General features: G+C 40.5%; 1 protein-coding gene across 2 annotated transcripts; it reads right to left on the minus strand.

Annotated features, from left to right (window-relative positions):
• Positions 1–891: 891 nt before the first annotated feature.
• On the minus strand, positions 892–24,089 carry TERF2 (telomeric repeat binding factor 2). Of its 2 annotated transcripts, none has more exons than XM_030863509.3 (10): positions 23,683–24,089; positions 23,480–23,575; positions 22,694–22,824; positions 13,903–13,989; positions 12,712–12,858; positions 10,904–11,010; positions 9,177–9,569; positions 4,535–4,620; positions 2,500–2,540; positions 892–2,040 (listed from the first exon to the last, which is right to left on the minus strand). In XM_030863509.3, the coding sequence occupies exons 1-10, from the start codon at positions 24,050–24,052 to the stop codon at positions 1,882–1,884; spliced, it is 1,617 nt and encodes a 538-aa protein (XP_030719369.1). In that variant the 5' UTR covers positions 24,053–24,089; the 3' UTR covers positions 892–1,881. The 2 variants fall into 2 exon arrangements, with proteins under 2 accessions (XP_030719369.1, XP_030719368.1); XM_030863508.3 differs by having other exon boundaries at positions 2,500–2,543; positions 23,683–24,088.
• Between the last annotated feature and the right edge of the window lie 85 nt (positions 24,090–24,174).

The raw sequence follows: 24,174 nt of genomic DNA on the forward strand, positions 1-24,174 counted from the left end.
AGATGACATCACAGCAGTCTGGAGGCACAGAGGCTCTGCAGCAGTCTCACTAAGGTGAAGGTGGGAGAGACTGGGATCATTTCTCAGTACATAGTGGCACAGGCATCCCCACCAGAGTCCCACCACTGCCACAGTCCTAGCACTACTCATGTGGTGAGCAGTGACTTAGATTCAGCAAAACAATCACCAGTTCATAGTAAGTTGTATAGTTCTATAGAAACTGTAGGCAGAGTTTTATGTCTGTATACATTTTATAACATAATAAAGATAGCATTGAAGTTATGTTAAAAAATGTTAATGGATCTATGCATTTCTCAAATTTTGAGAAACACGATTAGGATATTTTGCTTCCTTAAATGTATCACAGTGTCATTCTTCTACCTAGAGAGCGCCATCTAACAATGTGAGAGTTGAAGGTAAAAAGCTTCTGGATCCTAAAGCTTGGTTTGGAGGGAGATCACAAGTATCTACAACCAGATCAAGTGGAGATCAAGTTCTTGCCTTCTCACTGTAGTTTCATTTGGGGTTAATTGCTAGAAAAACAGCAGTACCCAACCCCCAAACACGTAGTTAATAGGTAATAAAGCTGTACAAAGTTTCCAAATTTCAACTATAGGATGAATTTTTAAACTTTAGCATTTCTTTACATCTTGCCTTTCCCTCACTCAAAAGTGAGAAAAAAGGAATTATTTTGTCCCCGGAGGTACGTTATATGAAGAAATGGACAAATTAAGAGGAAACTTTCACATCTCTGTATGGCACAGCTTCCAAGGATTAGAACATCCAATACAGTTTGACATCAGCTTCTTAACATGGACAATATGGTTTAGCAAAGCTTGTTCAACATTTTGCTACCTCCATCTTTTCAGCTGCAATAAACAGCTACTTAAATTTGAGAGAAGCAAGACTTTAATGAAGAATGCTACAAGTTATGGACAATAATTCTCATTTTAAAAAAATTACAGAAAACACTTTACTGAAATTCTTTTTTCCTAAAAAGACAGTCTTTAAGGATGTCTGAGAGACAGCAAGCACAACACAGTACAAAAGGAGAAGGGAATGTTGAATTCCAGTGCAAGACACTAACACAGCACAATTAGGGAATCAGGTGGAAGCAACCATTTCACAAAGAATGGAATTAGGCATTTATACTCAATCAGGATTTTTTTAAGCTTTAAAAGTCCAGCATAAAGAAGGGAATTGGGAAGAGAGGATGGGGAGAGGGGCTAAGCTTATCTACAATCACCATTTTACCAAAAAACACACTGGTTCAACCACGTGAGAAGTGGAGGTTAAACCTGCCTACATAGCCCAGCAAATAGAGCAAATGCCAAGGCAGTCACGTCTAGGAGTTGATGTCACAACTGGCTAAAGAATTTTTAAAGGGACTCTGATTCCACCAGGACTGGTTTCTCATCAGCCTGGGCTCATGACAGATGAAGTTCCTTTCCATGTGCATCAGAAGGCCAAAGCTTTACCTGGAACAAGTTCGCTCCAAGTAATGCTCATGTTGCTGGTTTTAACAGGTCATGGAGTCAAAAGTGACTCCTAACAGACTCCACCATTTCCTAGGAGAAGGTTCTACTGATTACCAGGGATTTAAATTCAAGCAAACCACTAAAGAAGGGAAATACTAATGGTATTCTGGCACTGTACAAGCTATGTGCCTGTCATCTCTGTCAAGGACATGGGGTGGACTTGGCTTTGTTTCTCAGCTCCATGATCTCCAACTGTGATGAAGTGGAACTGGAACCTCCCCCACATGGGAGGAAGATGCCCAAAATTCTCATCCCAGCCCAGCTTCTGAAAGAAACAGCAGACTACCAGGGGCTATTATTAGGAACCATGCTCCTGTGAATTCTGTGGAAATGAAGGCCTGTTTCAGTTCATGCCAAGTCTTTTCATGGTCCGCCAGCGATCCTTAATCATCACAGCTGTTCGGTTAACAAATGGGTAGTTTTTAGAAATGGCGGCCCAGTTTCCTTCCCCGTACTTCTGCACTCCAGCCTTGACCCACTCGCTTTCCTCTACAGTCCACTTCTGCAAAAAAAACCAAAAAAACAAAGGATTTATCACAACCTGTGTTTCCACTTATTTATACTTTCATATAGTAAAGAGGTAAACTCAATCCTAGGAGAATAATCTGAACCCAAAGGAAGGATTTATACTTTTAAAACATGATATAGAATATAAGTTAACACCATGGATTTGGACATTTCCTAATTTTCAGTGTCCTGCCATTTCAGCCTCAACTGATAACCATTTCTGGATTCAAAATTTCAAACGTGTGTTGTTCATGGTTAGGAAATGCGTTAGCTTTCTGACCACCTAGATTTTTCTTCCAGAGAGTATTTAACTTAGTTTGGATTATCTGAAAATGACAAATAAAATTTTTTACCAGGTGCATGGGTAGTCTATGCCTGTGAGATGTGGGTACTTATTTTATCTCTCTTCTACCTACACAACCAGAAAAGATCAGAAAAGAGAATTTAAAATTACCTGCTTTCGTGTTATATTGGTTGTATTCTCTTCATCTGGTGCTGCTGGAAAACATTAAAAGTAGACTCATTTCAGAGCTTACCTCCTCGGCACAAACCACAAGAAAAAGACATAGAACGTCTCCAAAGGGAAAACTTGATTCAAATTTTACAAACTTTGAGAAAAGAAAGGACATCACTAAAGGATAATTTGGTTTTGTCCTCTGCTTGCAAGATACCAATCATTTCAGTCCATGAGAATCTGTACAAAGCAAATACTTTACAATCAGGCATTCAATAAATGTTGGTTAATGATGGATTTCAGGCTCTTTAGTAAAAGCACTATCATTTTCTCAACTTACTGAGGAACTGTGGTATTTAAAATCCTAATATATATATACACATACATATATATATATATGCATGTGTAATATATATATTTGTGTATATATATACACATATTTGAGTGTGTGTATGTACATATATAATTTCTGCTTTATTACCCCTTGTTAATTACTGCTTTGAAATAACACAGTTTTACTGTTTTTGAATTTCCAAATCCTTGATTGTTAGATATAATTAAATTTGGGGGCTTCCCTGGTGGCGCAGTGGTTGAGAATCCACCTGCCAATGCAGGGGACATGGGTTCGAGCCCTGGTCCGGGAAGATCCCACATGCTGCGGAGCAGCTAAGCCTGTGCGCCACAACTATTGAGCCTGCGCTCTAGAGACCATGAGCCACAAATACTGAGCCCGTGAGCCACAACTACTGAAGCCCGTGTGCCTAGACCCTGTGCTCCGCAACGAGAAGCCACCACAATGAGAAGCCCATGCACTGCAACGAAGAGTAGCCCCCACTCGCCACAACTAGAGAAAACACGCACACAGCAACAAAGACCCAACATAGCCAAAACTAAATAAATAAATACATTTTTTTTAAAATTTGGCTCAATTCTTCAAACATAAAGAACGGGGTAATGATTATTGCTTCCCACTCCAACAGACCATGTGAGATCTGGTCAAACTCTACCCTCTCATCCTATGGAAATAGATCAGGCCTCAAAAACAGGGACCAAGATAATATTTTAAAGGACCAGGGGGCTACAGGAGGGTATACAAGTATAATGGACATGCCATCTCAAGCCAACAAGAGCCAGTTAAAAAGCTGCAAGAAAAGGCAAAGTTGCATAAATGTGAAACTTGCTACAGTGTCTGCCTCAGCAGACGCCACTGTCCCAGTAATGCTTCCTGAAGAGTGAAGAAAGGTGACTCAGGAAAAGGGATACTTACAGGAGCACATTATTTATTTTTAAATTATGAAGTATTTCATGATATAGTAGAAGACGATTTCTGAAACTGACAAATCTGGACTGCATCAGAGGTGGATGTTTTCTAGAACTTTTATATCCTGTTCTTAAAATATTTAATGCCACTTTTATTGTTACTTCTCCCATTTTCTGTGTAATCTTGATTTTCCCAACTATGCTTTTGCCAATGAAAGGTCATTTTTAAGGGCAAAACCTTTGAGGTTGGCAAAGGATTACTGTTGCTGCTGTGTTACAGAAGTCTTCAGAATCTCCAAAACTAAGGTTTAGCATGTATATATTTCCATCAGAGAGCAAAATATGTGGTGGGAGAGATCCTAATGCAAATACTATGAAGTTCAATATTAATTAAGGAAAAGTAAAGTTTCTCATCTTAGAAAAAAACACATATATAGAAACGGGTAAGAGATTATTTACTTAAATAAGACATGTAAGGAATGACCACTTCTACCTTTTCTAATTAAAAAACTTTAGGAAGAACATCAACTACAATTAAATATAGGATTTATTAAACCAAACCAGGAGTTTTCTTTAAATATAAAGCGTTGCTTTGATAGTCTCCATTGTTTAATGGGAAAAGACATAAAACTGATTCCTCATGAATCACAATGAGGAACTTTTAAACTTTTTCTAGTTTGGAGACAAGCAATTTCTGGAACATTGATGTGACAGTAACATGCACCTACACTTCAGCAAGTGTCAAGGAGAGACCAATGAGAATCTTCTGGCTTACCCTGAACTTGAAACAGTTCGTCCTCTTCTACCCAAGTCTCTTTTTCTTCAACCCCATTAGAGTTGTTCCACTTGCCTTTGGGTACTCTGAGGGAACATCAGCGAGAGGACAAGGTGTAAAACAAAGTCATCCCAGGTCATCCCATACTCTGTCCTTAGCTCTACTCGTGGCCCTGTATTCCTCCCTGTTCTGCTGTGACCACATTCGAGATTCACCTACACACAACTCCCAAATCTTGACCTGGGCAGGCCTCTCCATGTCAACATCCCCCAGGTTTCAGGACCATCTCTCAAACTCAGCACTGGATACATCACCATCCCCCTCAATGATCTGTTCATTTTCCTGTTGTTTGTCTGGTTGGTTGGTTGGTTGGTTTGGTTTGGACTCTATTACAGATTTCAGCATTCTTCTAACCTAGAGCTGCAAATTCCTTCCCCTCCATCACAGACATGCTCTATTCCTATCTCTGGACTGTTCTCCTTTCCCTCCCCATTCCCCTAGTCCAAGCCCATGGTCCAATACCTTTCACCAGCATTACACTAGCCTCTTAACTGGAGTCTCTCCCCACTAGCCCCTTCCCCTTCCAAAGCCACCTGAACAATCATCCTAAAATTACTACATCCCTCCCCTATTCAGTGATGGCTCCTCACTGCCTAAACAGTGAAGCCTAAATGCCCATATGGGGGAATCAAGATCATGCAGTCTGGCCTGTCAGTTTCTCAGCAGTTCCTCCTGTCCCCACCAACACCCACACCGCCCTCTGCTCCTCCTTCCTCCTGTAAGTTCTGTGCTTTCCTGCCTCTCTATTTGCTGTTCTCTCTCCTTGGGATTCCCTTCCCTGCCAAGTGAAGTCCTGCCCATCTTTCAAGGCCATCGTTCTCAATGAAGACTGCCCAACACATACAAAAAGCCCCCGCTCCTCTGCCCTTATGATAGTGCTTCCACTTTATTACACAACCGTATCACGACATACCCTTAACCATAAGCACCTTGACGGCAGGGACCATATCCTCATTTGTCTACTCCAAACACCGGGCACAGTAACACACACCCTCATAGAAGCTGGAGAGATACTAGCTAAACTAATAATGAGATTATCAAAGTATGTAAAGGACTTATACCATCAAAGATTAGAATAGTAAGCAAACAAGAATCATTCCTGTGAACATGAAATTTTGAGTACTTGGGTGCAACCAAAAACAGTCCCAAACCTGAAAAATAATCCAAAACCCAAGTTATTAAATAAATGAAAATTATAGTCACTCTTACAGAACATAGCACAAATCTGACCTCAGAATTATAACATCCTTTACAAAACAAACATGGAAAGTATCTGAACTAAGTTTTGAAGAATTTATATAGATCAAAGTCACCGAAAAACCTGACCAAGAGAGTAGAAACAAACTGTTGTTTCCGTCCCCGCTATAAAAAAAATTTATTTTTAAGGCTGTCTGGGTATTTTGCAAATGAAAGCAGTTTGCTTAATAAGTGCATAAACATGAAAAAAATTCCTTGAGTTCCATGAGTTTTCTATGCAATTACCTAAGTGGCTGGGACAAATGGTGGACTCTTTACTTTTCTTTATTTTTAAATTGGATCATATCCCCCAAAGGGTTATTTCTAAGAATAACTGATTTGCTTGAGACAAAAAAAAAATTACACGAGTTTTTTTCTTCTCAGGATATTAGCTGTGTCAATTACTATTCATAAATAAAGGTCAGACAGCATTACAGTTTCAGTTTTCCATCTATTTATCCAAGTCCTGGGATAAAAACTGATTTTAACCTCAGGGTCCATCATTTTCACCTAAGTGGCTATTCACCCTTCCTGCAGACAGTCTTTGCAGATCACTTGGTAACTTTCTGCTCCTCCTCTGAACTCAGCATTTGCTATTACATGTATAAACATTTTGGTATTTCTTAACTTCTCATGTTGTGGAAGGGGCTGAGACCTTGGTCCTCATCTTAACTGTTAGGTGGCCGTGAGGGCAAGCCGGGTCACTTCCTGGCTCATTGCGCTCCTGACTGGCGAAGTTAAAACTTAATGGTCTAGAGGGGTTGGCAAACTACAGCCTGTGGCTGCTGGTTTTGTATAGCCCTTGAACTAAGAATGGTTTTTACATTTTCCAAAGGGTTGTGTAAAAAAAAAAACAAAACAAAACAGAAGAATATGCAACAGAGACACAAAGCCTAAAATGTTTACCCTTTGCTAGCCTTTTATAGAAGTTTTGCATGTGGCCCCTTAAATTGCAAGAACCAAGAACTGTTACTTTGTTTGGTTAGTAAACTATCTAGTAAGCACTAGTTCTGTGCTGTGGGGGATATAAAAATATAGTAGTCGTGGCCCTGCCGTCTAGGTGATAGACCCTAATCCTGCCTTCCCCTCCTCAGATTCCACTGGCCCAGCTTCCCCTGGGTCCTGACTGCTCACCGGGCAGCAGTCTCCAACCACCCTCCTCTTCTCCTTTCCCTCAGTGTCTGTTCAAAAGCCCTCAGTGGTGTCTGCTCAGAGGCTTTCTGATTAGGTGTATTAGACTTATCTGGGGCACAGTTAGCAAAGCAGATTAGAGAACACTACCCTGTCCCTTCTAATTCAGTAGACAGGAGCCTGGGAATATATATTTTTTTAAACACTGCACAGGTAATTGTGATATGAAGCCCCTCTTGAGAACCTCTGCCTGATAGAATATAATAGGAACTCAAAATCTGGCCCATCTACCCATCCAGACTTTTCTCCCTTCATCCTCTCTGTGCCCTATATTCTCCTGCCATACAGACTACATGACATTTTCTGGCTCATACCAGGCTTTCTCATGCTGTAATTCAAGAGGCTTCTGTTTCCTAGAACCGACCTCCCAATATTACTGGATGACCTCCTACTCATTCTTCAAGGCCAGCTCAACACTTGCTCCTCAGCAAGGTTGCTCCACCCACAACTCTGCTGCCCAGGCCCAGCTCTTCTTCCCTGCAGCTCCCAAGGCACCTCACATACGCTTCGTTTAGGGCCGGGGTCATAGGATCCCTTTTTTTTGTAAAGGGCCAGTAGTACCTTCAGCTTTGCAGGCCTTACTGTCTTTGTTGCAACTACTCAACTCAAGGTAGCATCAAAAGCAGCCACAGATAATACAAAATTCATGGGTGTGGCTGTGTTCCAATAAACTTTATTTACAAAAACAGGCAGCAGGTGGATTTAGCCAAGGGGCCATAATTTGCCCACCTCTGCTTGAGAGTACCCATCATACTTCATACCCTTGACACATGAGAGAGGTATATCTGAAACCTTCACAGAGTCTCCCATTTATAAAACCACTGTAATCATGCACTCTCTCCAGTTTCCTTGTCTGTTCATGGGAGCAATACTTATACTTCATAGAATTGCTGTGAGGGGTAGAGGAGATCAGGTATCAAATGAGAGCAATCGTGTGCTGACTGCATCTGCCTGCCCAGCCAATGACTCACTCACTTCCAGATGCAGGAAGTGGTGCATATAGTGCAGATTTGTGCCCGAGTATAAATCATTTATCAGATGCCACAGCCCTACAGGGCACCCAGCACAAGCATGCCAGGACACAGGTCCCCCAACAGCTGTAACAGAGAGCAGTAGTAGAGATGGCAATAACCGTGGGAGATCAGTGAGGTGATCACTGACAGCAGGGTGACCAGGGGAAATTTATGGAGGAGGCAGAGTTTTAAGAGGCAGCTTGGTGTACGTGGTATACAGGCCACGGGCTTTTGTGTCAAGACTGACTGGGATTAAAAATCTCAAAGCCCAATTTTGCCATTTTTTATCTGTGTGACTTCAGGTTAAGTTAGTAACTTTTCTGAATCTTCCTCACCTATAAAGTGAGGCTAGTAAATCACTCACAGAGTGAGTGTAGATATTCAGTAAGATAATATGTGAAAGTGCTTGGCCCGCAGAAAGTATTTAGTCAACATCAGCTTCTCTTCTCTTTGAAAGACAGATGGGATTTTGATAAGCAATGGTGGAGGAATGATAGTCCGAATGTGGGGAATGAGAGGCAGCAAGAAGAGTACCGTAGTAGAAACAGGGTTCCAGGGAGAGCAAACAGACCAGTTTGCCTAGAGGAAAGATCCACAAGAGGGCACAAATGGTAGCAAAACTGAAAGCCAGGTTGGGGGTCATGATGGGGAGCAAAATGAAAGCATTCTAACCACTGCCCCACAGAACCTAGCAGAATGTGAGAGATTAGTAATTACTGAATTTGCCAAGTCTCAAAATGCTCATAGAACGTGCAAAACTATAAATATTCATAAATCTCTTTTAAGGATCAAAGTATAACGTGGCCCAATTCAAACAAACTTCCTTTAACAAACAAGACTAATATTTAGTAGTCAAGGCACTCAGAAGTTTGCTAAAAATGGAAGCAGCGGTGAGTAGGAGGCTCTGACACCCTTTCACCCTCACTCCTGCCTAGTGCAATGCCTGGAAGCCCACATGCGGGGCATCAGAACTGGCAGGATGGCTACGACGTCACTCCCCACCCTGAGTCACATTCTAGCAGTCTGAGCAAGCCTTGGTGGTGAATAACTTAGCTGAAAGTTACTTCATTCCCGGAAGCAATACCAGGCATAACCAGGACCACCAACCAGCCCCCAAACTTCTACAAAGAAGGTCTTCATACTTGGGATTCTTCTCCCCAGGGAGGGGTTGGTTGAGGATGGTGGGCTTGGATGGTGAAGCAGGAATGACTTCCTGGGCGGAGTCGAGGCCTGCGCTGGGCTCAGTGCTCTGGCTGTCCTCCTCCAAAACCAATCGGCTTATTGTCATGCGCTTGTTCTTGGGCTGCAGTTCAGAGCCACCCTCACCCTCAGCAGGGGCTGAACTTTCGTTTTCATCTTTTCTCGGTCTCTTGTTTTTGAGGGCTGGTGATGGTGGGCACACTTTATTAGGAAATACCATATCTTTCTGGTCCAGTTTTGAGAAGGCTGCCTCAGAATCTTGTGCACTGGACAGAGTCTTGAAAGCTGCTTTCAGAGCCGTAATTCCAATGGTGGTTGGAGTGTTCTGTAGCTGCCTACAAATAATGCGAACATAACAGAGATCAGTTTCACCATTGTGGATGCTTGTCCAAGCAGCCACAACTTTTTCAAAGTGGGAAGCTTCAAATTAGAAACTCCTCACCTTGAGAACTCTTCATTAAAAAAAAAAAAAAAAAAAAAAAAAACAGAGAGGGTACGTGATACAAGCTTTATTTATAAAAGCTTCCATTTATAAGTGTTAAACAGAGGCTTCAAATATGATATGTAAGTTGAACTATGGAGCTTAAACTTCAAGTAAGAGAACCCTAAAGGAACTAGGGCCAATGATACTCCCTCCAGAGACCTCTTCAGCCTGTGTGCTGTCTAACCCATTAGTCTGCATGGACTAAAGTGGTGCTTTCCACAATGCAAGAACTCTGTGTAGTGCCTAACAACTACAATCCATCTGGACAACCAACTGATAATCCAGCAATCTCACCTTGAAGTCTAAACTCTTCTTCCAGCTGTCCTAGTCCAACCCTCATGTGAGAGAAGTAAAAGACTGGCCTCCATTCTGCCCTCTTTCTCCTACACTACACTTATAAATGGGATCTTGAGAATTCTCAGAGTGAGAAGAGTGCCACACAGTCTTGGAGAAACTGCCTTTTCAAAATAAAGTTCATCTATCATTTGGATGTTTTAAGTAAAAACTGTTAGGAGAGGGCAAACTGGCAGCCTGCAGGCCAAACCCAGCTGGCAGATGTGTCTTGTCTAAGCTATTCAAGTTTTTTTTTTTTTTTTTAATTGGACTAACTGCCAACATTCAAAAATTGGGAAATCTCAGAAAAAAATTTTTGGACGTCTCACATAAAAATTTGAACTGAAGTTTGGACATCTCACGTAGCAACAATCACATGAAGCTGGAAAGCATGCCCTCTCTGTGTCCCAGTCCCGTGCTCTCAACTGTATTATCCTAGACCCACTTTGCTCCTTTACATCTCCTACTGGGCCCCCAAAGACATCTAAACGTGTGACCTCTGCTTTGTTAACTGGTCCTGGGAATCTGATTCACAAGTGTGAGCACTGCATTAAGAGATGAGGTATCAACAGGGAAGTACTGAGTAGATACAGGTGAGGCAAGGAGAGAGAAACAGAAGGAAAGAACCTTTGAGGAATAGCCAGTCAGGAACTTCTGCCAAGGATCTGACGTCCCGTTTTCAATATTCCCATCTTCCCAGGATGTGCTCTGTAAATCCCACAGTGCCTTCCACGAGTAACCCAGTAACATGTTAAGAGGTCAAACCACTGATCCTGCTCGAAGATGACGACTATGCTTCCCACACATCACCCCAGTGTTTCAGCCAACATCACAAAAGGGCATCTCTCTCACCTGGCAGGTTCTCTGAGTGGCTTTTCAACAGGCTCTGGTGCTGGCTGTTTATCTTCCTTCACTGTGGTTGAGGTGGAAGACTCAGATTTCAAAGCCTTTTTGGCCATCTGGGAAAGGAAAGATGTCGTCAGGAAGAGGAAGTCACAGAATTTCATTAACTGCTTCTTTCACCATGAACATATTCAATATGCAAGCATGCTCACTTACAAACCCAATTTAGGCATAGACTAGAGGAGGACATAAAAAGGGATCGAACTTACAAGAATTATCTCAAATTTCTTCCTCCCTTCCCTCAAAAAGTGGCTCACAGTTTTCTATACTAAAGGAGAACTCAACCTGAGTGGTGCTAAAAGCATCTTGATGTTCCAAGAATTCTGAAAGGTTATTTTGGACAACAAATACTTAAATGATTTTACTTTGTATCTCCTCTTCTATCCTTCCAATCTCATCCCTAATTTAGTTTCTGAATACCTAATAGACCTTTGGGGTCATATGCAAAAGTCAAATCTTTTTTTTTTTTAACTTAGGGATGACTGATGTCTACATTAATGTCTTTTAGTTTGTGTATAGAATTTTTCATGATTGTTTCCACAAATGTTTTGCCTATTAACAACTCCTTGAAAATCCTTACTTGTACCACATGAAGCCCTCAGTAGGCCAATCTTGCTCTAACTCCAGCTGCTCCTCTGTTACCCTCAGACTGAACTTCTACACATTTCCAGTCAGTCCAGTATCATTACATTTTAGATTGCATGTCTGTAAGGAGTGGTATCTTAAGAGCTGAGAATTCTGTCCTCAACAGAAAGAGAGTGACAGGTTATTTTCCAGTTACCTGAATATGAAGGAAGGGTTCCTAGGCCAGGCTCAAGTATCCTGACACTTGCTCCTTGAACACTCCAAACTATCTGCTTTACAAATAATTTTGAGAATTGCCAAATGATTGCTAGGATCACTGACACTATCCTGATATGGGCCTTGCAGATCTACTGTTAGGAACTAGGATAATTTGAACACTCTCAAAATCCTTGTTTTAAAAAAAACCCTCTCGGGCTTCCCTGGTAGCGCAGTGGTTGAGAGTCCGCCTGCCAATGCAGGGGACACGGGTTCGTGCCCCGGTCCGGGAAGATCTCACATGCCATGGAGCGGCTAGGTCCATGAGCCATGGCCGCTGAGCCTATGTGTCCAGAGCCTGTGCTCCGCAACGGGAGAGGCCACAACAGTGAGAAGCCCGCGTACCACACACACACAAAAAAAACCTCTCACTCAGTTCATGGTCCACCTTCTATGACAGACTAGGTTCTAATTCTCCCCTGTGCTGTCTTGAGCCTCACTGCATCCATTCTTTGTGCTTATCCCTCTGATCCAGTTAAAGTATGTCTTCATTTGGGCTCTCTTGCTAATCATACTCTAGTCACACTTTTCTCCAGTTATGCCTCCTTCCTGTCAACAACCCCATCATACCACATCTATCAAACCACTCTTCCTCTCCCAAACTTAACTCAGATTTCATCTCCTTTGGGAACCACCATCAGTTGTAACTGAATGTTCTCCTACTTTAACCACACAGATGAATGCCACATAGAGGAAGTAAAAATGGGAGGTGAGGGAAACTAGGAATGTTGCATTTGCCTCTGCCAGGATCTCTGCTTCTGAATATATAAGGCATTTAATTAAGAAAGATAGCACATATAATTCAGTTTTTTCCACACATTTAGTCTTTTCACTTTAAAAAAGAGCTGTCCTTTTCTAACTGCCTACACATCCTCCAGGCTACATCACAGTTATGGGAAGAGAAGGCCAAGCCCCACCGTGAGGAGGTAGGGCTCTGCATCATCCAGGTGACTCTCCAGGAAGCGCAGCATCTTCTGCTGGAAGGTTTCGTAGGAAAAATTCTGGATAACAGGGTGGGCCAAGTTCTTTTCACGGATAATGTTCAGGAGATCATTTCTCAGCTTCTACACAAAGGACCAATTTTTGCAATGTGAGAAAGAAAAACTCCAGTAAAAATTCAATGATGATGAGTTAAAACAAAGCTATCAGAACGTTCACAATGCTGTCAATGATTATCACTGGTACACATATAAGAAGGGAAGCCTACCACAATGTAGAACAAGTCAAAAAATTACTGATCAGCCACAGTAGGCTACTATGTAGCTATAAAAAAAAAAAGGATGAAGAACTTAACATCTAAAGTACCTTTATACTTTTACATAAAGATCTTTAAACTTCCAAAAAAAGAAAACTAAAAAGGATGAAAAGTTCCCTATGTACTAATATAAAAAGATCTCCAAGATATATTAAGGGAAACAAGCAATTTGCAAAATGCTCAAATTAGTGTGTAGAATATGCTCACATATGTATATGGGAAGAACAGGAAAAATGGATATATGTGTATGTCTGTATATATACACACATGCATACTTATTTGCTTGCATATGCACAGAATATCTCTGTTAAGAATAAAAGAAAAAAACATTGGTTGCCTCTAAGGAGAGGAACGAGATGGCTGAGTCAGACATGAGAGAATTTTCACTAAGCTCTTTTGTTGTACCTTTCGAATGTTGTATTACATATATGTATTACCTTTTCAAAAACTGAAAATTTATATTTATAAAGGAAAAAAAATAAGAGCAGGGTATCAACAGAGCTTTTGACACCAGAAAATAGAAGATAAGTCCTCACCAAGGCAGATTCTCAAGTCTGCAGGATCAATGTTTATGTAAAGTCAGAAGTGTTAATACCAGTGCTGATCACTAAAGTTCTGTCAGAAAGCTGACAGTAATGGGCAAGTAAATGATTTATGTAAAATTTTCAAACAAATTTTTGAAATGCCATTCTAACAGTAAGTTATCCGGGATAAAAGGCAACATGCTCAAGGTGCTGAATATTTAAAGGCGAATATTTAGATAACATTCCTGACAGAGAACCCTTTCCCTGTTTCCCCACAAAAGGCAATGAGCTGGATTTAGGTCACGGGAGCAAAAATATATCAAATTTACCTGAGTTGTGGGGTCCTTGGACATATGTTTTTTCAAAATTTTTGAAGCCTTTTCAAATTCTTTGTTTTTGATACAAATAATGACTGCCTACAAAAGGGGGAAAAAGACTTTTTTTAAAACTGCTGTAATAATGAAAGGTATAATTAGAATATCAAATATCAAAATAAGCTCAACTAAAAAGTAAAACTGAGTCTTACATACCCAAGAACTTTTTCACATTCTATCAAATTCCTGTATTTAAAAACTAACAATTATTATTCAAGCGTATGAACAACCGTACGCTCTTTCAGTGTGTAAGGTAGTAGATTTTTAACATTACATTGGATTAAAAAAAAAAATAGCTGATAAAGCAAAATCTGATCTCCTGGATTACAGACATTTACTCAATCTGAATAGGGCTTCCTAAGGAAAGGCAAAATGGACAGGAGTCATCCCAGGTCCCCAGAACAACTGGTTTTGTTCTTTTTGGATGCAAAAGCTTTGATGTAATGGGGGGAATGAGAGGAGGAGATACTGTGGGGTGGGGGGGGAGGAGGGGAATAATTTGCTGACCACAGAGTTCTGCTAGTTCCATTCAGGAAAGGCCTGAGGCCAGTTCGCTAGGAGAACCAGCACAGCCTCTCATACTGTAAACCCCAGCGGGCCAACTCCAGTTAAAGTGTGCAGGGAATTGCTGAGACAAACAAACCCAGCTCAGCCACAAGCAGCAAAGAAAGGACAAAGTTTCAGGTAGGATGAGAAGGTCTCATCAGCCACAGAGAAAAAGGAGAATCCTTTCGTCAAGACCCCCCAAGAGAACATATGTAGAGGGCAAATAACAGTGATTGAAAATTAAAAAGGATATTTAAAAAACATATGTGCACTTTTTTTAAAAATTAGAAAAGCAAGGAAAAATTGGGACCACCTGGAGTTATCTAACAGGATGAAGTAGCTACCTTAAATCCAGTCTCAAAGAAACCTATCTCACACACGAAAAAGGGAAGAAAAACTGGTCCATAGATATTTTCAGTCTTCACAGGGAAGAATTTAAGGAGAAACATACAGACCAAGAGAAGGAGGACTAGCAAGGGAATTCAGAAAGTACAACTCTCTGGTGCTTCTGTCCTCCACATGCTGAACACAGCCATACAGGGCAAAGGAAACTGGTGTCAAACGCTTCTGAAGAGCAGGCACAACACTAAGTTCCTACTGCCAGGGAGGGAACAAAGTAAGTAAGTCTTTTCATTTTAATCAGATCATCATATTCACTTTTACATCATTTTCAGCAGAAAAACTATACTAAGACTATACTTATTTTCTTGAAGCATACAAAGGTTTTACTTTTTATAAATCGTTTAGGTCCTATTACATTGTTTTTTTTTAAAGATTTTTTTTGATGTGGACCATTTTTAAAGTCTTTATTGAATTTGCTACTATATTGCTTCTGTTTTATGTTTTGGTTCTTTGGCCACGAGGCACTGGAATCTTAGGTCCCCAACCAGGGATCGAACCCACACTTCCCGCATTGGAAGGCAGTCTTAACCACTGGACCGCCAGGGAAGTCCCAGGTCCTATTACGTTTTAAAATGTTATTTAACTTGCATAAAGTAAAATTAACTTTTTTGGCATACTGTTCTAACACATGTATCAACTTCTGTAACCACCACAATGATACCAAAAACCTTGGATCAAATAAACCTCCCTTGTGCTGCACTCTGTAGTCACCTCCTCCCCATCCCTAACCCCTGATCTTTTCACTGTTTCATCTCTTCAGAATGTCATATAAATGGAATCATACAGTATATATGAAATCACACAGCTTAATTTTTAAAGGATGTAGCCTTGAGTCTAGCTTCTTTCCCTCAGTATAATGTCCTGGAGATCTATCTGTATTGTTGCATTATCAGTAGTTCCTGCTATCTTATTGATGAAGCAGTGTTCTGTTGTATGGATGTACCAGTTTGTTTATCCATTCACTCACTGGAAAAACAGTTGGGTGGTCTGCAATTCTGGTGATTATGAATAGAGGTGTTAGAACATTTATGTACAGGTTTTGGTGTGACCATAACTTCATTTCTCTAAGGTAAATACCCAGGGGTGGGACTGCTGGGTCATTTGGAAAATGCATGTTTATAAGAAATGGCCAAACTGTTTTCTTGAATGGCTATACCATTCTGCACCCCATCAGCAATGTATGAGGGTTCCAGTTGCTCCACATTCACACTAGCACTTGTTAGTGTTAGTAGTTTTTAAAGTTTAGCCACTCTCATAGGTATGTCCCAGTATTCTCTGTGGTTTTAATTTGTATTTCCCTATTGACTAAATGATGAGCATCTTTTCATGTGCTTATTTGCTATCTGTGTATTCTCTTTGGTTGTTTTTTTAAAATAGTGGTGTTTGTTTTCTTGTTCATTTTGAGAGTTCATTCTCTGAACAGTGTTTTTCTCAGAACAAAAGTTTTAATTTTGATGAAGTCCACTTTATGCTCTTGCAGATCTTGCTTTTAGTGTCATATCTAAAAACTTTTTTGCTAAGTCCAGGACATGAAGATTTTTTTTTCAAGTTTTCTTCTAAAAGTTTTATAGCTTTACATTTTACATTCAGATTATGATCCACTTTGAATCAATTTTGGTATGAGTTTTAGGTCAAAGTTCATTTATTTTTTGCATAGGGACATCCAATTGTTTTAATTCCAGTTGTTGAAGACTATCCTTTTTCCGTTGAATATCTTTTTCCATTGAAATGCCCTCATGTTTTTTGTTAAAAATTGATCAGTCATATTTGTGTGGGTCTATTTCTGGACTCTCTCTTCTGTTCCATGAATCTATATATCTACAGTCATGAGTACTGTAGCTTTATAGTAATTCTTAAAATTGGGTAGTGAGTCCTCCAGCTTCATTCTTCTTTTACAAAATTGTTTTCGTTATTTTAGTCTTTTTTTTAACCTTACCATATGTCTTTTAGAATCAGTATCGACAGAAAATCCTGCTGAGATTGTGATTAGAATTACATTAAATCCATAGATTAATTGGAGAGAACTGACATCTTAACTATATTAGGTCTTCCAATCCATGAACAGGGTATGTCTTTCCATTTAATAGGTTGTGATTTCTTCATCAGCATTTTGTTGTCTTCCACATACAGATCCTACACATGTTTTGTTAGACTTATACATATTTTCCTTTTCTTTTTTGGAGCTATTGTAAATAACTGTTTTGGTAATTTCATTGCAGATTTTCATTTTCATTTCATTTCACTGCTAGCAATATGAAAATATGATTGATTTTATGTGTTGATCTTGTATCCTGCAGTCTGGCTAAACTTACTTATTATAGCTTTTTTGGTATATTCCACGGAATTTTCTGTATGGATAGCCATGTCATCTGGAAAAAGGGACAATTTTATTCCTTGTTTTCCAGTCTGTTGCCTTTTATTTCTTTTTCTTGACTTACTGCACTGGCTAGGTCTGCTGGTATGATGTAGAGTGGAAGTGGTGAGAACGGACACCTTTGCCTTATTTTGGATCTTAAGGTCAAAGCATTCCATTCTTCACCATTAACTATGTTACCTGTAGTTTTTTTTGTAGATGCCTTTTATCAGGTTGAGGAAGTTCCCTTCTATTCCTGGTGTGCTGAGTGTTTTTACCATGAACTAATGTTGAATCTTGTCAAACGTTTTTTTGCTTCAATTGATATGACCATATGGTTTTTCCTTTGGACCAACAGGGTAAATTACATTCACTGATTTTCAAATACTGAATCAGCCTTGCATTCCTGGGGCTTTAGTTTCCCTATTCTGCCACACACTAACTGCATCTGCATCCAGGACTAAGCATCAGGATAGACAGTAAAAAAAAAAAAGGAATGGAATCCACTTCAAGTTCTGGGAGTCACAGCTCCACTGCTAAAGAGAAGGGCTTCTCTTCCTTTAGGTTTAGGTGCCTGCTCTCCTGCCACTGTCATCACTGGGTCACTGCTGCTACCAGTGTAGTAATGCCTGGGTGCTAGGATAGAGAAGGGAAAAAAGGAAAAAAAAAAAACCCAAAAAACGAGATTTCTTCCACCCTCTCTGATCCTTAGCAGATCCCCTTTCCTGCTCTTCAGACCAGAGAGAGCCTCTCTTGGAGTTCTTTCTATTCACACCTGGGGTGCACTTCCAGGTTTCAGGATCCTTCAAGTCCAGGCCTGGTGATACTGGAAAGGGAAAAAATGGTAATCTACTCATCACCAGTTTGGACCTTCATATTCTGGTCTTCTCCATTAGCTTACTACCCTTTACATTTCTGAGTTCTCCATTCATTCTGTCCAGGATTTATACTTGCATTAAGAAAGACAGAAGAAGGGCTTCCCTGGGTCCAATGGTTAAGACTCTGTGCTTCCACTGCAGGGGGCACAGTTTTGATCCCTGGTCAGGGAACTAAGATTACACATGCCATGTGGTGTGGCCAAAAATAAATAAATAAAAGAAAGAAGAATATGCTTATCTATCTTTCCCAGAACTGGAATACAGCTCTCCTACTATGTTTAATTTGTGAAACAAGAAAGGAAATGTGAATGCTTTCAAAATCTTAATTGAAAGTCTGCCTCCGAAGTTTGTACTATGAGCTTTTTTAAAACTATGCATTAATTTCCTGAGAAGTTTTTTCATTTGTTTTTGTTTTTTAAGAGATCAAACTTTGCTTTTTGAAAACTTGAAAGTTTTTGAAATAAGTATAATTTCTTCTCTTATGTTTCTGTTAAGGTTCTTACCATCTAAGCAATAGCAATGGTCTCTGGCTAACTTAAACAAAAGGGAAATTCCAAGCACAGATTTTCAATATAGGTGAGATAGGTTTATGTTAGAGGCAAGGCCAGAAAGGACATAAGAAGAGAAAACCAAACTCACAGAAATGAAGAAAGGCTAAAAAAGCAAACTCACCAAAGAAACCAGGCTGTTATGGGAAGCACAGATGCTCAAAAAGCCTTGACAAAGCTTTTTGTTTCAAGAATTAAAGTTTCAAGACATTGTGTCTGATGCACCAGCCCCTCAAATGTGGTAAGGTCCTCAAAGAAAATCAAGGTGCTATTACCAAAGGTACACAGCAAAAGCACCACCTAAATGCTTCCCAAGAACATGCCATATATGTTACTCTCTCCTGTTCACAGAAATCTGAGGCATCTCTCTTTTAGTTATGAAAAGAAAACCAATGTAGTCTTAATATTATTATCAGCTTACAGAAGCAATTCTCAAACTTTTTGGTCTCAGGATTCTTTCTTTATACTGTAAACTGTTAATGAGGACCCCAAAGAGCTTTTGTTTATGCGGGTTATATCCGTTGTATTCACTGTATTAGAAATATAAAACTGAGAAAAATTTTAAATATTTATTAATTCATTAAAAAATAACAAACTCATTACAGATTAACATAAATAACATATCTTTATGAAAAATTACTTATTTAATAAAAGTTTAATGAGAAGGGTGGCATTGTTTTACATTTTTCCAAATCTCCTTAATACCTGGTTTAATAGAAGAAAGATGGTATTCTCATATCTGCTTCTGCATTTCTTCTGTTGTGATATGTTGTTTTGGTTGAAATATATTAAAAAATCTGGCCTCACACAGATATAAAGTTGGAAAAGGGAGTAGTATTTTAATAGCTCTTTCAGAAAATGTGGACATTCTTCTTTGACTCTACACCAAACTTTGGCAAGTGAACTCTTCATCGTTATTACATTAAAATCTGTTAGTCTGTCTTGCACTTTTAATGGATCTGTTACCCATGAATGATTTTGCAATACAATTCATCGATCATTTGGAAATTAGTGGTTTACTGAGTCATGATCTTCCAAATGTTGATACATTCATTAAAAATCTTTTTAAAATCACAGTTGTTAATATCACCATCAATCATATCAGAAAAGTCTGAATATTGGGAAGCTACCAAGCACATGAATATAAGTTTTCCAAAATTCTGATTTTCACCTGAAAGCTTGAATTTTACCTCTGCCAACAAATACTGTCACTTGTTCTCCTTGAAGTGACTGCCAGATTACCACATCTGAATAACCAAAGTTTGTCAGTTATTTCAAGTAAAAATGGTACTCCATTACAAAAGCAGCTAGATCAGCAGCATGCAACTCAATCACACAAGTACTTATCGGGAAGAAAACCATCATGTTTTTGTATGCAGCAGAAATGCTACAGAAAAACTTCCTATATTGTCAGACTAAATACTGGAAAAACGTCTGCTCAAGACTTAATAAAATTAGTAATTTTTACTGCTTCATCAAAGACATTCTTAATTAAAACTGGCTGTTTTTTATTTTTTAAACTGCAAGCATGTGGCAATGAAGAATACAATGACTACCAGTACAATTTACCACTGCCTTGGTCACGGTCACGCTAAAGCACCAGAAATTTTTACCCGTCACTGTTTTTGCATCATCAGTGTAAATGTCAGTGCACTGAAAACCTCAACTAACATTTTGGCAATACTGTAAAGATAGTTTTGACCCCTGAAAGGGTCCCGAAGACCTGCAAAGATCCCTGGATCATACATTGAGAAGCTCTAACTTAACAAACAACTTATTTGATAAGCTTTTTAAAAAATTTAATAAACTTTAAGATAAATTGCTGTGATACTTTAGAGATCTTAAAAACGCATCAAAAAGCTTCAATGAGCCGAGGTATTCCAAGGTAACAAATTCTATGACTAAATGAGAAATTAAAAAAATAAATCAGAGACGTGATACAGTATCATTTAATAACTTGGATATCAAGGTAACTATGGTAGCCAGCCTCTAAGATGGCTCCCAATGATACCCACCTCCTGCATAGTGCGATTCCACCCACAAATTCCAGCTGGTCAGGTCTGTGTGGCCAAGAGCATATGGCAGAAGTGGTATGTCACTTCTGAGATAAGTTTATAAAGACTACAGCTTTCTGTCTTGGGCTCTTGTTCTCTGGGATCCTCTAGGGGAAGCAAGCTATCTCATTGTAAGTAGCCCTAAGGAGAGGCGAGGAGCTGAAGTCTCCAGCCAACAGCCAGCGAGGAAGTGAGTCCTGCTAACATCCATGTGAGGGAGCATGGAAGCAGACCCATCAGTCCTGGTTGAGTCTTGAGATGACTGCAACCCTGGCAGGCAGCTTGACTATCATCTCACGAGAGACCTCGAGTAGGAAACACAGCTAAATCACTACCAGCTTCTTGACTCTTGGAAACTGATAGATAATATTTATTGTTTTAAGCTGTTAAATTTGGGGTTGATGATAATATTTATTGTTTTAAGCTGTTAAATTTGGGGTTAATTTGTTACACAGCAGTCAACAGTAATATAGTAAGTAACAAGAGATCTGGTACCTGGTGGAAAATGAAAAAGCAGAAGGGAGTCAACATAAGAAAATGGTTGACTATTTTAAGGGAATCTGGTTTTCCTTAATAGATTTTTCCTAATGAAGCCCCCAAACAGATCTATGAACTTAAATAATAAATATTCAACTGAAAGATAAAAGCCCATAGACTCTACCAGAAGAGCAGCCAGAAGACAGATCTATACCCCTTGTGTTCTGAAGGAGTTGCATTTCTGAATTAGCTGGCTACTTAACAGTAGTTACATAAAGTACCCTGAACTGGTACCACTTCTTCCCATCCAAAAGATCCTTAGCTATTCTGCAAGTAGCCCTGGATTTCTCCTCCCTTGCTAATATGTCTTTTCTGGCATTTTACCTCCAACACAAACCTGACTTACCTATACTAAAAATCTATTCTTGCAATCGTTCCTCCTTGGAATTGGAATTTCCTAAGCATTCTTTGTAAGTCCAACAGTAGTTCCTGCCCAAGGTCCTTAACTGAATAATCTGCACCCCACACACAGTTTTTTACCTGTTGTTTTTTTAAACAGGGTGTCTGAGTACCCAGCACATAGCCAAGGGACAGAAAGTCTTTGCTAAACAAGGTTTTGTCCCTTACGCCCCCCCACCCCCAAGATCCCATCCTTTTATGAGGTGCTGTTATCTTTTCTTACCAATTTCCTTACTTTTACCGCCAAGGCAATGCTGAGCTGTTGTCCTTCAGTCCCCACCTCTGCATCTGCTTCCACACCCCCAGCCTTGGTTATTGGAGAAGAAAAAGCTTTTTCTGACTGGTTTCCATGGCTGCTTCAATGTTTTAAATATAAATAAGTTCCAGTACTTGAAGCTACCTGAGCCATGACATAGTTCCAGTCCCAAATTCCTAGACACTCTACAAGCTTTTTTCTTATCGAGAACACTGCCTGCGCCAGCCTTCTACCACTACTGTTTTTCAAAATGGCTGGTATCTCAGCACCTCTGATTCTGTCTGTTCAAAGGGAATGTTCCCTAAGCCTCTTTCTGCAATTGCATGAAAGAGCTCAAAGCATTCCCACATTTCCCAAGGCACCAGCTATTCTCCTTGGTCTATAATAAACAAGGGTGACAAGATCCTAGCCCATTTACTTTTAGCCCTTTCACAGTGCTGCTCTGAATGGTAATAACCACCTACAAAATGTCATTCTTCAATGCCAACTCACTTCCTGTGTACTGTGGCCCCTCCTGCCAGGGCCACAAGGGAGACCACCAAAATCACAAAAGCTGAGCCATTAACAGTTCTTTCCAAGTCTGGGCTAGGAAAGGGTCACCTGATTTTCGAAATAACATCTATGTGTGTGAGTTATGTGTTCTGAGTGTGCTCTGCTCACTTGCTCTCTCTCCATCCCTGTTTGTCCTCCACCCCACACAAAAAAGATAAGCAGATTCCTCAAAGACCTCTGATCTTTGGTAAAAGAAAAAAAAATTTTAAATAGAGCCTTACAGCCTCCTTGACCAGTTTTCTACTGGATTCGACCACTGCCTCTGTCAGTGTAAATTCCGTTTTAATCATCTCCAGCACATTGATAGCTGATTCCAGTGGTGTGAGCTCAGCCTCCATATCAAAGGAACAGTCTAGGACAAAGAGCACAATTTTCACTTTAACCTATTTTCTGAAGAGCAGAAGAATTATGTTCATATATATGTATATATGTATATATATATATGTATATATATATATATAGAAAAGAAACATGCAAATATAGTAAGATTTGCATTTAATTTGCTTACATTACTGGCTACAGGCTTACAAACATGTTAAGGGTCCAAATTCAAATCCATGAATTTCAAGTGACTAATTTTCAAGACAGGTAAAAAGTTATTTTTTAACACATGCATCTGTATCTCAAATGGCAGGATCAGATACAAACGGCCAGAAACTAAAGATCATTTTGCTAAACAGCTGTCAAGTTCAATTTAGGAAAAGAAAAAAAAAGTGCTCATAGTTTAAAAAGACTCTACTATGGAGGAAAAATGGCCATCTTCACATAATTCACTTTACAAAGCAACAAAGTTGGGGCGAGCAAGAAACAGGTGGGAGGAAATAAAAAACATAGAAAAGCAGCCAAGAGAATACTAAGTGGAGAAAACTAAGGCCAGAGAATAAACACCGTGATTGAAACATAGTAGCCCACCTTAACCCTGAACCCTTCAGTCTAGGATGTAAGTTTGAAAACAACGTAACCCTAAATAAGTGAAGCCCAGAGAAGAACATAAAAAATAGCCATACCTAAATTTTCTCCTTCTTCAATGCGCGACAGACACTGCATAACCCGCAGCAGCCGAGACACGGTATGCTCCTTCCCCAAGGGCCTGACAAGCAAAGCTGGGAGAGAAGACATTGTTGGCTCGGCGACCCCCAGCCGCTACACTCGGGCCCCACAGATCACCTTCCCAGGAGCCCCAGCCTCCTTCCCCAGGCCCGGCCCTCACCCTGCATGATGTCCCGGATCTGCCTGAAGTCCCCGTACCGGCTACCCCGAAAGGCCCGCAGCGCCTCGTGGAAGTAGAACTTGAGCACCCAGCGGTTGACTGCCTCCTCCAGCCGCGCCTCCCCCGCGCCCCGCTCCGCGGAGCCCCCCAGCCTCGGTGCGTGGCGCCCCCGCCGAGCCCGCCCGCCACTGCGGGACGCCCGCCTGCCTGCAGCCCTCCCGCTGCTGTCGCTGCTCCCGCCTCCTCCCGCCATCGCGTCCGATCGCTGCGCGCCCTCCCTGCCGGGACGCTTCTTCGACTGTGACGCCGCCGGGTCACGCACAACGCCCGGGCCGGAAGCGGAGCCAGCCGTCCCGGCTCCCGCGGCCATGATACGGACGGCGTTCCGAGCCGCCCGCGGGCTTCTGGGAGGGCAAGGACCGGTCGCTCCCAGCTTTCCTCTTGGACCCCGTAGTTCCCGGTGTGCCGGCCGCAATGCCTGCTGGGACTTGA

The sequence above is a fragment of the Globicephala melas genome, chromosome 19, assembly GCF_963455315.2.
Source record: "Globicephala melas chromosome 19, mGloMel1.2, whole genome shotgun sequence".
Lineage (NCBI taxonomy): Eukaryota > Metazoa > Chordata > Mammalia > Artiodactyla > Delphinidae > Globicephala > Globicephala melas.

What these genes read in the sequence shown, in the direction of transcription:
- TERF2 (XM_030863508.3), bottom strand. Translation starts at nt 24,052, where the DNA reads ATGGCCGCGGGAGCCGGGACGGCTGGCTCCGCTTCCGGCCCGGGCGTT. An exon ending in CCACTCAGAGAACCTGCCAG is followed by an intron (nt 9,570 to 10,903) that starts GTGAGAGAGATG and finishes CATTATTTGTAG; the next exon opens with GCAGCTACAGAACACTCCAA. An exon ending in CCTGGGGAGAAGAATCCCAA is followed by an intron (nt 4,621 to 9,176) that starts GTATGAAGACCT and finishes ATGTTCCCTCAG; the next exon opens with AGTACCCAAAGGCAAGTGGA.